The sequence below is a fragment of the Pipistrellus kuhlii genome, unplaced genomic scaffold, assembly GCF_014108245.1.
Source record: "Pipistrellus kuhlii isolate mPipKuh1 unplaced genomic scaffold, mPipKuh1.p scaffold_m20_p_10, whole genome shotgun sequence".
NCBI lineage: Eukaryota > Metazoa > Chordata > Mammalia > Chiroptera > Vespertilionidae > Pipistrellus > Pipistrellus kuhlii.
This window is the reverse complement of record NW_023425405.1, coordinates 49,265,463-49,280,576: the sequence shown is the minus strand read 5'-3', so window position 1 is coordinate 49,280,576 and position 15,114 is coordinate 49,265,463. Positions and strand designations below refer to the sequence as shown.

The 15,114-nt window shown below is 38.1% G+C and overlaps 1 protein-coding gene across 3 annotated transcripts in view; it reads left to right on the top strand.

The window, feature by feature from the left end:
* The window catches only part of RELN (reelin), a 372,425-nt gene that overhangs the window by 153,212 nt on the left and 204,099 nt on the right, over positions 1–15,114 (top strand). For all 3 annotated transcript variants that reach the window (XM_036429656.2, XM_036429655.2, XM_036429657.2), the window contains exons 5-6: positions 461–493; positions 3,165–3,243. In XM_036429656.2, the coding sequence (XP_036285549.1) occupies positions 461–493; positions 3,165–3,243 (112 nt within the window). The remainder of the gene's footprint in view (positions 1–460; positions 494–3,164; positions 3,244–15,114) is intronic.

Below are 15,114 nucleotides of genomic sequence, written 5' to 3'. Positions count from 1 at the left end.
CACGCACACTTTACTGTAGTTGTCTACCAGATGGTCAGTTGATAGAGGGCAACGGTGGTGCTACTTCCCCCTCTATTTCCCAAGCACCCAGAAGAGCCCCTGGCATATAATGCCTGCTCAAAAAAGGTTTTCGGCATATTCAGGAACTACCACATCATATTTATTTTATTGAGTGTTTCATTGGATACCTGGCTAAACTTGAATCATAAATGTGTCCTGTGTGTAATGGGTTCTATTCTTTGCTTTAGGAGTAATGTATTACTTTTAAATAATAACTAGTCAGTCGGATGTCTTATTTTAGGATGTTCATTGGCATTTAAAAAAAAGCTTTTTTAAAAAAGCTTCTAGCCGTTTTATTTTTATATGACCTAAGTTTTGTGATTGCACTTGTGATTGTTTAATACTGGATTTTGCTTTTGTTGCTAATCCATCGTCTTTCCCCTTTGCTCTCTTATTTCAGCTCCAACGGAGGCCACTATGCAACTACACCTAGGTAAGTGTTTAAGGCCCCAGTGTTACTAACCCACTTGCCCCACTCCTCTGGCTTTGTGGGCAGATGAAGCGCTCTGCACTCTCTGATTTGCTGATCATTCAGTGAAATCAGAGTCAGGTCCAGATTATGCTTGAACACAGGAACTCACTAAGGATGATCATGCTATCCAGCTGAGGGCTAATGGAAGGACTTTCAAACCTGTTAGTCCATTCATCCTTACGATCCTGTTGAGTGTGACCATTTGACAAAATATTCTACTGCTGAATTTTCCCTCGTGCTCCTATCCACCGTAAGCAGACCCTAGAAGTGATGGGTAAGGAGCTATGAGTATGGAGGAATTCATCTCACTTCAGATTTGAGGTGTCTGCTCAAATTAGCACTGCATTGTAACAAAAAGAACTAAATTGGTCATTTCTTCAGAAACTGAAATGAGACTATTTCAATAACTATGTGCTTTGTTTAATGGCATCCTGTTACGTTTATCACCCCTCGTTTTTCTCATGATCTTTTCACTGTGCCAGGCACTGAGTGGGCCACAATTCTCAAGGCAGGGTTGTGTTGTGATTAAGAGTACAAATGTTGGAACCATGCTGGCTAGTCTCACCTTCACCACTTCCTATCCATGGGACATCAAGCAAGTTACGTAACCCCTCTGTGCCTCAGTTTCCACATTTGTAAAATGGAAGTAATAATAGTACCTATCTCCTAGGGTTGCTATGAGGATGGATTGAATTCGTGTTTGTAAAGCATCTAGTCAACAACATAACAGTATTGGAAACCAATAACTATATAAACAACCGTAAAGGCTTACTCATGCCTTTGTAAAAATGCTCTATGAAACAAAGAACTTTAAGAGTTAAATTTCTCATTCTTTTTTTTTCTTTTCTTTTTTTCTTAGTGAAGACCTGTTTTAAAAGCAATGTGCTACACTCGGCTACTTAATAAGAATGAAAAGAAGTCGTTCTGACTGGCCCCAGCCTTTTCAGGTGTCTCTCATTGTGGGACTTGCAGATGAGTTTGTGATTGTCTCTTGGGCCTTTCCTTTCAATCTGGAAGCCCAATTAATTTATTTTTCTCTTTGGAAGATCTGCCTTGAGAAGCTCTACTTTTATGTGATGCTACAGCTTGGGGCATCTCTTCTCTGGCAGACAAACAAGCACTTAGAAGCATGCCTTCTGGCTGCAGAGATAGGCTGGTGGCTCACAGTGGCCCGGCTGAGTCTCTAGTCTCCGCCACGCTGGGTATTGGAGAGAGCTGTATCCTGTAGGCATATCGGGCACTGTGTCTAATTGTTCAGAGGAATCGTTAAGTCACTCCCATGCACAGAACACATCACAGTGTTCTCTCCCGTGTAAACCCCTATTCTCCCTGTTATAGTGCCCAAGGCTTTGAGTCTGAAAAGCCATTTCTCACAATACATGCTGATTCACTGGTTTCCCAGCCTTTGTTATGTGCTTTCCTGCTGGCATACCTGCTATAAAGAGGGTGAGGATGGCTATACGTGGTGCTATCACCAAAGAGAATTTAGAAGTATGCTTCCCAATATTTGGAGCTGAATTTAATTACTCAGTGAGCAAAATAAAAAAAAGGTAAATGTCATGTTTTTTTCAGGGGTGGGAGGAATTGGGAGTTTATTTTTTGTTCATTATTTTTCCATAAAGCATATGTAAACTAGTTCAAACATAATTATACAGGCTCAGAGAATTTATGTTAGTTGAAACAAACTTCCCAAGCAAAACCATGGGAATCAATAGGACAGTTTTTAAGCACAAAATTTATTTATTTTTCACCTAGAGTAGAAATAATTATCATTTCTCATACAACTTTAAAAATGAGCTGATTGACATTGTAGCTGGCCATGAAATTGTTTTTACTCACCCACCCTCTATTCAGTGCAAATATCACATACTCTATTGCTATGAAAACATTCTTTGTTCTTAACATGCCCAAAGATCTTCTGGATTTTATTTAAAATGGGTGTTTAATGTAATCTCAAGTGTAGTGATAATATATTGAAAATTATGAGTGGTTCCCTGGCATTCCTTTTGACTTCTAACATGACTTTATTGGGGACTTTTACTTATTTGTGTAGATTATTTCTCCTGTGCAGAGCTGAGGGGGAAAGAAGTTAACTTGAAACACATTAAATAAATAAATAAATAAATAAATAAATAAATAAATAAATAAATAAATAAATAAAAAAGAGTGAATATAGGAAATGAGAGAAAGCAGGAGGATTATAGGGAAGCGAAGAGGAAACGGGTTAGTAAATACCAGCAATGCTAGCTGACAACAAATAGAGTGTCCTGTTTCTTTCTACACTTTACAATGAGTTGGAAACAGAATCTCTTTGGGCGTGTGGAGCTATGAGAGGCAAGTCTTGTGTGACCTCTCCTTATTGGTTGGTGCTGACCTTGGTCTTCCTGCCTTTCCAGTCTAATGACACTTCAGTAGGGTTTCTCTTTGGGGGCTCTAGTTTCCAGATTTCTGTGTCTAAACAGCACAACCTTTACCCTTTTCCCTAGCAAAGCAAATGTAATCAACTGTTCATTTAAAATTCATCTTAAGGTCAAACTATTATTTCTTATAAATGCAGCACATTGAGCCTTTTGTGTAGCCAAATCTATTGTTTAGTATGCTTTTTTCTAAATACTTTTTTTTTTCCTTTTAGCTGAAATACATAGCGACAGTATTATCCTACGTGATGACTTTGATTCCTACCACCAACTGGAATTGAATCCAAATATATGGTAAGTTACAGGAATATGCCTCACTTGGTGTTTTTTTTGTTTGTTGTTGTTTTTTAATGCAAAAAGGAAATGATACTGATGTTCCCTTGAAGCAGTTACATACAACTAAATTTTTCTTTAATGCTAAGGTATCAGTAAGAATTGTTTAACTAGGGACCTGGGCTTAATGTAGACTACATATGTCTATTTCTGACTTAAGAACTGAATCTAGGTATCCCTCAAAGCCATAGGTGTGGTTAGATTTTTTTTCAGTTGTATACCCAGAAAACATTAAGTTTTAATGGTCTAATTATTGCATTTATATAAGCAAAAGAACGGAAATGAAGTGACATGATTTGAATCACACTTCCAAATAACTTCTAAGCCATTGGGTCAACTCATTATTATACTCCAATCACTTCTTCAAAAGCTATTTAGGTATGATTTCATGAGTATTTTGAGAGCAAAGATATAATGAACCAAAACTCATTTGTTAAAAATTTGTTGACATGGGCACAGACAACAATGTGATGATTGTGGGAGGGCAGGGGTGTGGGGGGTGGGAATGGGAGGTGGGGGATGGGAATGGAGGTGGATGAGGGTATAAAGGAGATAAGTGGAGATGGAAAACATTAAATTTATTTTTTTAAAAGAAACATTAAATACATACATGGATGCATGAATTTATGGGCAATTGTATCTTTGCTGACTTTGGATAAACTGGCCTGTCCACCCAGTGCTACAATCAGTCTGCACAATTTAAGAAAATATCTGAATGTGGATTTTCTGTGATGCTCAATATTTTTGTATACATAATTATGAGTTCAAGATAAAGTAGAAGATCTAATGTAAACTTTCAAGCTGCAACCAAAATCCAAGCAACACTCAAGACTAGGAAGAGAATAACCATTTTATCCTCAAATGTTACCATATGATATCTATTTCTGTTTCTGTTAAACAGATACTAAGCAATAACTATCTTATTTATACAGTAAATTAAAAGCAGATATATTTTTTATATAAATTATGTCAGATAATTTATAGATTAGTAAAGGAAACAATAAAAACTTCTCTTGCAAGAAGAGGCCCTTGACCTGAGAGTAGCAGATGACATATAGTGTTGCTGCTTAAACACTAGAAAGAGGAACTTTTTATGTCTTTTCTAGAAGGAAGCATAGATCTATATAGTGTAACTATATAAACAGAATCAGACTAGACAGTCTCATAATTTATATGTAATTTAAAGAAATAATTTTCAGCAAAATTTCACCTTCCTGTGAACATGACCTAAATATAAATTTTTTAAAATAAATTGAAACTCTTTATTATTATAATAAAATACAAAAAAACCACCATCAACAACAACATCAAACACCAAAAACTTTCTAAGCACAGCTTTTTCCCTGAAAAAATCCTCTCCTGACACTTGGATATTTCATACCCATTAATGTAGATGTTACCGGATGATTTGTTTCTTTCAAGGCAAGTTCATTTCTGTCAAGTTAATTCATGGTCTTCAGTGAGTTTTCCTGACAAATACAAAATGTGACTTTTATGTGGCTCAAGTTGTGTTGTTTTTAAAATCAATGAAACGTGATTGATTTTGCTTCACCTATTTTCATGACTGATCTATGATTTCCTGACCAGAGTTATGGATTTTTGTGTCCCTTTTATTTAAGGTATGGTTTTCCATGCGTTTTTTTTTTTTTTTTTTTTAAACACACTTTTATTAACTCTAAAAAGCCACATACTCCTGTCTCCTATCAAATATGCTTCAGAATAAATTCACTTTATCCCTTATAGCTCACCAGCTCTTTCATCCAGCCTCTTCAAGATAACAAACAAACAAACTACAAAACAAAACAAGAACCCAAACTATGAATCTCTCATCATTTGAGAGATGACTTTGTTGAACAAAAGGTGTCGGGGGTTCTGAAGTCAGGCCAGTCTGGTTTGACTGTTGAATTAGGCACTTGCCAGCTGGGTACCATGAGAAAAGCAAAATGCTTGCTTCACCTCTCTGAGCTCCATTGTCTGGTCAGTAGAAGTAAGACAATGCTGTTCTTAGAACACTGTTTTAAAGATTGGTAAGTCTGAGGAGGTCTGGCACTTTAGGTGTTCAATACACGTTAGTTCCCTCTCTCCTTCCCTTCTCTATCCTTCCCTTCCCTCCTTCTCTTTCTCTTTCCCCTCCCTTCTCTTCTTCTCCCTCTTCCCTTCTTTCTTCCTCCTGTGGTATATTTGCACATTGGTCTCCTTATCTCCTTTCAGCCTAGATATGAACGAAGATAATAATTATTAACATTATCTCCAACCAGATTGTTTAAATGAGTCTCCAAGTCTTCCCTTGTTGCATTTGGATGAAAAAATAGACATCAAATTAAATATACCTGAATTATATTATATTTGAAGTATAATGAAAATATAGTATGGCAGAATCAGAGATAAGGGAAAAAGAGGTATTGGATGCCTTAAACCCCTTAAAAATAGACATAAACTCCCTAAAGCTAGAAACCAGAACCCAGTAAAATCAGATATCTCAGGAAATATTTTCAATAAAGGAATAACAGGGCCAACTTCGTTTTTTAACTTCACTCTCTTGAAATCTCTGTTTTCTTGGACACATATTGGCATGTGAGTGTTGTTCTTTATATTGCCTTTGGTTCTCTTCACCCCGCTGAATTACAATAGAAGCCCCTGGGTAACTTTGTGGCAGCGAGAAGGAGGGTCCTTGCTGCTGGCACCCTCCCTGTGCCGCTGCCACACAGGCAGAAAATAAGTGCCTGGTGTGCTGCCTTTGGCCAGAGTCCCTTGACTAAATGCATCATCAAGTCATTTTTCACGAGAGAAACATGTGCTACTTTTATGAGCATGTTTCTCCCATGTGGTTCAAAAAGCATCCTAAATATTTTTTAATTTTCAATTTTTAAGGACAAGCAAAAAGAGAAATTAAGAAACTTAAGTTTCTTGTCTATACATCATGTCTATACAATGATGGAGAGGTAGATCAGCTTAAAAGTTAATCACTCATAACTTATTTGCTTCTCTCAACTTTATCTAATGAACTTTCTATGTCATGTAATTCTTGACATCCAAGTTTTCTCATGTACAAATGACTATATTGCAAAATGATACTATTATTATGAATGAACATAACAGCCAGGTAACTCTTCCAAGTATGTGACAGCAGTTGGAATAGAACCAAGATAGTTTATGACACCAGCTCAATATTGAATGTACTGTCTGTTTACTTGGTTTAAATATTAGATTAGATCTAAAAAGTAGTATGTGTACTTAGTGAAAAGTCCAAGAGTATTAAGAAAATAATACCAGTAAGTCTTGCTCCCGCGCTAGACCTATGTTCCCTTCCTCCGGAGGCAACACTGTCAACAGTTTCTGCCAGTTCTTCCAAAGTTGTTTGTGCTCACACGGGCATAGCAGTTATGAATTCTGTTCACAAACTTGGGTATCAGAGACATAAAATGTTCTTTATTCTTTCATAACCCAACTTAATTTCTTTTTATTGTCCCCCAGTGATGGAAACTTAATTTCAGGCAACTTTGTCTAGCCCTCTTCCATTTTTCTGATGTTGTATCTAAGTTTCAGATGACTTATTAGTGCAAAAGCCAGCGTTTCTCTAGTCGTCTGTTTCTGCAGATACTCACCGAGTCCTCCCCAACTCATCTAGTCTGTGGTGACTGGTCCATGCAGATAATCGTCATCCCTCCCCTGTCCACTCTTTCTGGCCACTGGCTCTGTTTTAAGCCCTGAGTAAGGGCCTGGAATTGTTCTGCTGCTCCTGGACCTGGACGGTGGGCCTCTTAGTGGTGCTGTGCTCTGATGTGCTATCAAGAAGCTTTGTTCCTTCGGCCTCCCTCAAATGCAGAGCATAGAATGTTTCTGCCATTTGCCCCCCAAGTCTCTCTGGGCCCTGCTAAGGAAGCAGCCCTTTATTGTTCCACTCTCCCAGTGGGTTCTGTCATGTTGTTTCAATTATCAATAATTCATACCTTCTTACTACTCTATTGTATGTAGAATATTGTAATATTCTATTGTATGAGTGTCTTACTGTTTATTCATTCTGCCATTGGAGGAATCTTTATGTGGTTTAGCAGATTAGCCCTTTAATGCTTGTTTTCTGATGATCACAAAAGTCATCCACAGTTATAACATCACTAGCCTCTGAGGTTCTAGTGAGAAACTTGGGACTATTACAAAACATGATGATTAATGGCAATGAGAGGACAACAGATGTTTCCCCTCCAGCACAGTAATGATAGCAGAGATGTCCTTATTAGCAGAGATGTCCTCGTTAGCAGAGATCAGGGAAGAACCGGAGTCACTCTGCAGAAGGAGATCTGAGATGAGTAAGCTGTGATGCCAACAGGGAGATGAGACATCAAGAAGAAAAACACAAATGAAGTTGTTTCAGGTCCTATGGTACCAGAAGACCTCTGTCAAGTGGTCAGTCACTGTATCATACAGAAAGCCCACAATTTACAGCTAAGGAAACTAAAGCCACTGCTGGCATTGCATAGGAATGCTTGAATCAAGAAAAGACTAGAACATTTCCATTTTTACAGGTAAAAGATAAGACTACAAGGTCAGCCTGGCTGGCATGGCTCAATGGTTGAGCATTAACCTGTGAACCTAGAGGTCACAGTTTGATTCCCAGTCCGGGCACATGCCCAGGTTGTAAGCTCAATCCCCAGTATCAGGTGTGCAGGAGGCAGCCAATTGGTGATTCTTTCTCTTCATTAATGTTTCTATCTCTCTCTCCCTCTCCCTTCATCTCTGAAATCAACAAAAAATAAAAATATATATTAAAAAAGACTACAAAGTCAGGGAAATAGAGATCTCAAGTTGCTGCTTCTTTTGGTATTTTCTTGAAAATGCTAATTTATTGGAGCAGTTATCCTGAAATGGAGCAAAAAGATTGGTAATTTGGCTCATTAAAGGTAATTTTCTTTGACATGTAATTGACTCAACAGAGAATATGAAAAGACAGGTTTTAGGATGGGGGTTGAGTTATGCTAGCTGAAGTTATAGTCCGTGATTAATAGCTTAATAACAGAAAAGAAGGCAAGCCAAGCCAACGGTAAAACAACTTCTCAGTTCTTTAGTGTCTTGGATTCCCCATCTATATACATATAAAAAGCCAGAACATAACCAAACGACCAGTCACACACTAACCACCAGGGGGTAGACGCTCAATGCAGGAGCTGCCCCATGGTGGTCAGTGCGCTCCCACGGCGGGCGAGTCACTCAGCCAGAAGCCAGGCACACGAGCCTCTCCTGTCTCTGGCAGGTGCAATCTCCAGCACATAGACTGCAGTCCCAAGTGGAGGGCATGTAGCTGCAATGGCCACGAATCAGCCCTCACCGGTCCCTGGAACTCTCCCTTCAGACCCTGTGGCTGCACCACATCCCTTCTTACCTATTGCCCTCTGGGTCTCAGGATGCAGGCTTGGGAAAAATCCACAAAGGTTTCTTTGTACATACTACTTGGGCCGGCCCCCATCTGAGGAGCAAGTGCTGGTGAAGTCTGGCCCAGTGACCAACACCCACAGGAGTCCATGCCGGCAAGCCCTTCACAACTTCCACCTACCACCCGGCTTGCCGGCCCCATCTCCCAGAAAGGTCCGAGACCTGGCACTGAACACCTGCTCCTGGATCCCTGCAGAGCACTGATCAGCTCTGGACTGAGGAGCCTGAAATAGCTGCCAGGCTCCTGGAACTCTGCCTCCTGGCATAGAGAGAAAATCTCATCCTTTACCAATTGCTCCAGAGCTACAGAGGAAGGCAGCAATATAAAAATGGCCACAAGGTGGTGACTGACAATCGGGGTAAAAGTCAGAGAGATGGATCTGAAGGGTGAGGGCGTGGGAGAGAGAGCATCCCCTCCCTCCAAGATCCCCAACTTTGTATTGTTCACCTCCAAGCATCTCTTATCGCGCTCTGAGCTGTGGACAGCATTCAGCACAGCCCAAGGTGTTCACTGAGGACCTCCCAGCTGGGAAGGCGCAACCCTGGCTGCAGAAGGGACATTTGGAAATATTTTTTTCAGGAAGCTGTGGGGAGGAGGACTTCCTGTTGACTCAAGGAACATGGAAACTCCCCAGGCACGCAGGGTTTCCTTTCAGTATGCTCCTGATTTCCTTCTAGTGTGCACGAATCTGTGCACCAGACCACTAGTAAATAATAAAAACAAAGGGGACTCAATTTATTAGCCAAGTATGAGAATCACAGTTAAGTGTAGTTTCAAGGCAATCACAGAAAAGTAAGACCGATGAACAATGTCCCTGAGAAAGAAATTGGATAAAAGTCCATAGACGTGGCTCTCTGTCCAGCAGGCCTATGGGCAGGAAGTGTGGGAGATAGCACTGGGTGAGGGGGAGCCCCTAGCCATGGACACCGAAGTCTCCATACCACTGCTGAAGGGGTCTCAAGAGGTGGTTTTTGTAATGACAATCATTTAGAAGACATATTATCCAATGGGGTTAACTGATGAAACATGAAGCATGAACCTTACATTTTTCCAAGAGCAAGTTACTAAGGGAGATTGTGAATAATAAGAAAAATCAGGCAAAATATTTTCTCTGATGACATATCTTTGCTAGAACCTATTATATATCGGTGTATTTTGAGGATGCGGAATTATAATTTGGTGTATAGGGTTTGATGGTCCAATATTCTGATCTTGGTTGCATCTTTTCTACTTTTTCTCTCACTCCCTTCCACTTGTTTTACCATCTCTCATTCTCTTTTCTCTTTTGTTGATAAGTTTGTTCTATTACAAAATTTTTCTCTAACCTTCCTCTCTTGCTTCCTTCCCTCACTTTTCTTACCATTGTGTAAATACTGAGGGGTAAAGCTTTATATGCAATAGAGGGGTTATTCAAGAGGTGACCTACTAATGAAACAAGGTGTGAATCTGGAGGCATATTATTTCCTTCTTTAATCTCTGTTTTAGATGACAGAAATAAGAGCTCACTTTGTGGAATTAAATGTCAAGTACATTTGAAAGAGTGAGAAAATATTTCTTTAAGCAGCATGTAGTGGAATTCACCATAGTAGGAGGTCAGAATATTGTATGCAGTAGTAGCATATTAGAGGATTATGTTAACTCAAATAATATTTGTCATTGTACATGTTAACAAAAGAAAGATCACATTTAAAACCCCCTAGTGAAATAAGAAGAATTTTCTTACCTTCCTCAGTGAGAAGTAATGAGAAAGAGTGAGCTAAAAATGGAGTTTGTAATTTTCACCTTTGGAACATGTTTTAGCTCCTTAGAAATAAGTCATGACATCGTTGAAGGTGATATTATTCTCGGTCTCATAGAGTGAATTTTCCTTGCTGTTTTTTCTAAAAATATTCCACATTTACAAAGAAGATAGATTTTTTTTTAAGAGCTTGATCTTTTACAAGTAGTCATGCAGTCATGTCCTCTTTATCATAAAACTGACTATAGGCAAAAGTTGAGTGTTCTATGCCCTAACCGGTTTGGCTCAGTGGATAGAGCATCGGCCTGTGGACTGAAGGGTCCCAGGTTTGATTCTGGTCAAGGGCATGTACCTTGGTTGCGGGGACATCCCCAGTAGGGGGTGTGCAGGAGGCAGCTGGTCGATATTTCTCTCTCATTGATGATTCTAACTATCCCTCTCCCTCTCTTTAAAAAGTCAATAATTTTTTTTTTAAGTTGAGTGTTCTGGTTGTTGAGGTTTGAATGGAAAGTACAAGGAGCTCCGGTGTCTCCAGAAGAAGTCAGCTGAGTGTCCTGCTACCAAATGGCCCACAGGGTCCTTTTTACTTTGGTGGATTCGCTGTCCCTCGTCTGGCCCTGTATTGCAAGCGCACACATCAGATTTTGTCAGTATCAGTGTTGGCTATATCTGGGGGAAGAGATGTGTTATCTTTGGGTCAGGAAAATTGTACTTTTTATAGTCAGAAACAATATGGACATTATTTTAAGATCTCCATTCAGAAATGGTAGTGAATAGACAATTCTGGCTTGTTGAATGCCAGATTGCTGCTTCTGAGGCTGAGTCCCAGACACTGACTCCTCCTTCAGAGGCAATAAATTATGAACAGTTAATACAGTGTCCTCCGTCTTGGGGCAAACAGCATGCATCTCAAATGAGAATTTGATGGTGACTGATTGTCAGTGAGTTTCCAGGTGATTAACTTGTTTCAGCAGAGTGCCTGACTAAAGGCTGAGTGATTTCCCTCTGATCTGATCAGAAGAATGAGCCATGTAATTAGATTGCTCTTGAGGAAATGATATTTCAGTTATTTATTTATTGTTATCAGGATGATGTCACCACCAACCATTCATAAATCTCCAGTTGTGAGAAGGAGCCAAATTCTCTCATTAATCCACCTGCTCTGCCCTGTCTCCTGAAAGTCCCTTGTAAGTCACCACAGTTGGTGGAGCCTCTGGACTCCAGAGACATTTCACTTTATCTCCCTCTGTGTGTTCTGAAAGGGTGCTTTTGACTTGTTTTCCAGCTTAATAATTTCAAAGTCAGGACTGAGAACATAACTACACCTTTACAAGTGTGCTCTTACTTTATCCCAGACAAATAAAAGCCCCAGCCAACTAAATAATAAAAAACAAAAATAGAGAATTAACACCAAAATAACAATTTCCAAACTGCCAAGGAGTTTGCAATAGGGAAAATTAAAACTTAGGTTCAAAGCATTTCTTTTTCTTTTATGTTTATGGCTTGACCCTAGATGTCAACAAGTACCTGCCTTTATATTTACTGATTCTTTTATATTTTTGCTAAGTGAAAAAAATTGATAGTGTTAAAGTATATATATTTTGTTTTTGTTCATTTTCACTTGCAAAACAAAATCCTTTTATTAAAGAAAAACATTTTTAAAAAGTCATTATAGCTTTTCAAAATAAACACTGGCAGTAAAAATAGTGATAAGCTCTTTTATCGCACGCTGTTTTTTATAAAATCTGAGTTCTTGTTCTGGCTGCATTACAGTGGAATGGCAAGAATATTGTACAAGGAGCCAGGAAACCTGCATTGTTTCTGTCCCATCATTTGTAAAATAAAGGGGCGATGAGACTCGGTGATATTTTAGGTGCCCTCTGACCCAAATGTGCAATGATCTGTGAACTCTAGTAATAGATTAGCTTCATGTGGAACCTAAGTGTGTGAAACATAGGTTCAACAAGGGTTTAACATATTCAGGCTTTGCATGGTCTTTGGAGAGAGCAAGCATTTCCATTAAAATGTCTTTTAATCATGCCATTCATGGCAGAGAGTTGATTTGTATGATGTGCCATGGTATTTATCAGATTCTTATGCTCTGTTTTCCATATCAGGGAAAAAAGAAAAGGAGTGGGAAGTTTTTTGTTTTGTTTTAGATTAGAATAATATTCAGTATTACTTTTCTTATTAGGCAAAGAAGCAATTCATTTCTAATCCTTAACCTAGGGTCTCACATTCCTTTTTAAATTGAAAAACAAAATTTGTATTTAGGATTATTTAAAACTCCCTTCTTTCCACCAATCTCTGAAGAATATGTTATCTAGCTGTACAAAGCCCACTGTTTTCCTGAGAAAATTAAATTGTGAAGCCACAGTTTAAATGTTAGGAACAATCGGCATTTTACTGGGGATCGAGCTCGAAACCCGGGCATGTGCCCTTGGTCGGAATCAATCCCGGGATCCTTCAATCCGCAGGCTGACTCTCTATCCACTGAGCCAAACCAGCCAGGGCTAGTATCACCTTTAAACAATATACAGGTATCTAGGCTGCACCTGAACCCTGTTTAATCCAAACTATGGGGGAAGGAAGATGTAATACTGTACATTTTATACAGATATTATTTTTCTGACAGGGAGCTGATTTGGGGGCTGCTAATCAATACTTACAGATAGGGTTATTGCTATGGGAATTTCAACATTCGGCCTTGGACTTCACATCAGCAGTGATGCTTTTAGAGTTTACTGGGGGGAAATGGCAGATAGCCATTTTGAGAGTTGAACATTCTTTCAATTTTTTTTCCTGTCAAAGTTGATGTTTTTTCAAGCCATTTTACAATGACTTGTAGCCACATAATCCTCATATATCACTAAGTGAGAATCCCACTATAGTTTTTGTGCTCCTTCTCTGTACTTTTATCACAATCACAGTCCTTGGGGGGGAAATAATGTATAGTTTAAAAATAGAAAAACAGTAGTAAAAAGTTCATGTAATAGGTTCTCTGTGAGGGAAAAAACAAATATACCAGTTCTGGATGAAAATGGTGGAAATCTATAATAATAAAAAGCTCAGACAGTAACACTTACATTGTTCTTGCTATGTGCCAAGCACTATTCTAAGTGCTTTGGTCCTCAAGCCTTAATAATAGTTCTATACATGAAATTGTCTTATATTCATTCATTCATCCAACAGATCTCTATGGAATACAGCATGAAAGGCATAAAATGGTGAACAAGAGACATGTTTGTTGCCCTTATGAAGCAACTACTATATCTCTTCTAATGTCAAGGACATTTATTAGAATCTTGCTTCACAGTAATCAAAAGATTTAAATACCCTACTGATGTTTGTGATACTAGCATTTTAAATTCCTTACCAGAAATAGTTCCCTGTTTATTCCACACACACACACACACAATATATATATATATATATATATATATATATATATATATATATATATATATATATATATTGTGTGTGTGTATGTGTGTGTGTGTGTGTGTATATATATGAATAAATAAAATAAAAAATCAAAGGTTCTTGACATTGTTATCTCCTGGTGTAGGAACACAGCTCAAAGGATTGGAATGAGAACAATCATTTATTCCATGCAATATCTACATAGGAAATACCATTACTTGCCAATTTTTTACTCACTCTGCTTCTGCCTCTAGGATTTATGGGGTAACTGACACCTCTTTACACTTTGTCTTCCTTTTTTAATGGGTGTTCTTGCTCTCTTTCTTTAAAATTAGCAAAATGTGGAAAGAGCATAATGCAATGATCTCCCAAACAAAGGACACAGTGCTCTTTCCACAATGTTTGGCACCTGGAATGTGAAAGTCTTTGAAAATGTTCTTTCTGCATGAAATACAGCTCTCCTGTGGCTTGAGATTCAGACAGAGGAAACACATCTCTTTGTACATGTTAGGTCTGTAATGATGGTAGGCCAAAATGTCTCGATGCAGAGCATTGTGACTGTTCCTGTAAACATGCAAAGTCCAATCTAGAATATTCATAATCTATTTTCTACTAAAATCATGGATACATTTATTTTTGAAATCATTTCTTAAGGATTTATTAAGCACTTCATTTTACAGTAATAAAGGAGCTAATTAAATCATTTGCAAAGTAAATGTAGTAACTCAGTATCCAAACTTGGCTTGAATTTATATGTATTTCATATTGATAACTGGATTAAATATAATCTGATTCCATTATTTTTAGCATGGTATATTTTCTAGACATGCAAATTTATTTAAGAACAATGTGAGCAATAATTTTAAACACCTATAGTAGTTATATCTCAAAAGATTTATAATTTGTAAGACATCTTTTGATTTTGGAGATACCAGTTTTTAGGTCATTATACAAGTGTATATTACTTTGCTTATTTTTAATATTTACAACCATCCTTGTATTGGACATATGTATTATATATAATTATTGATAATACCATCTGCCATTATTCAGAACTAAGAGATTGGTTCTGTATTTTTTATACACTCTCATTTAATCTGCACAATAACTATGTTAGTTTACATCAGTATTATTATCCTCATTTTGCAGGTGAGTAAACTGAAACTTTGGGAGGTTAAGTAACTTACCCACCACTGCAAGTAACTAAGAAATTGGGATTTAAATTTAGTAAGTCTTTCTGGTT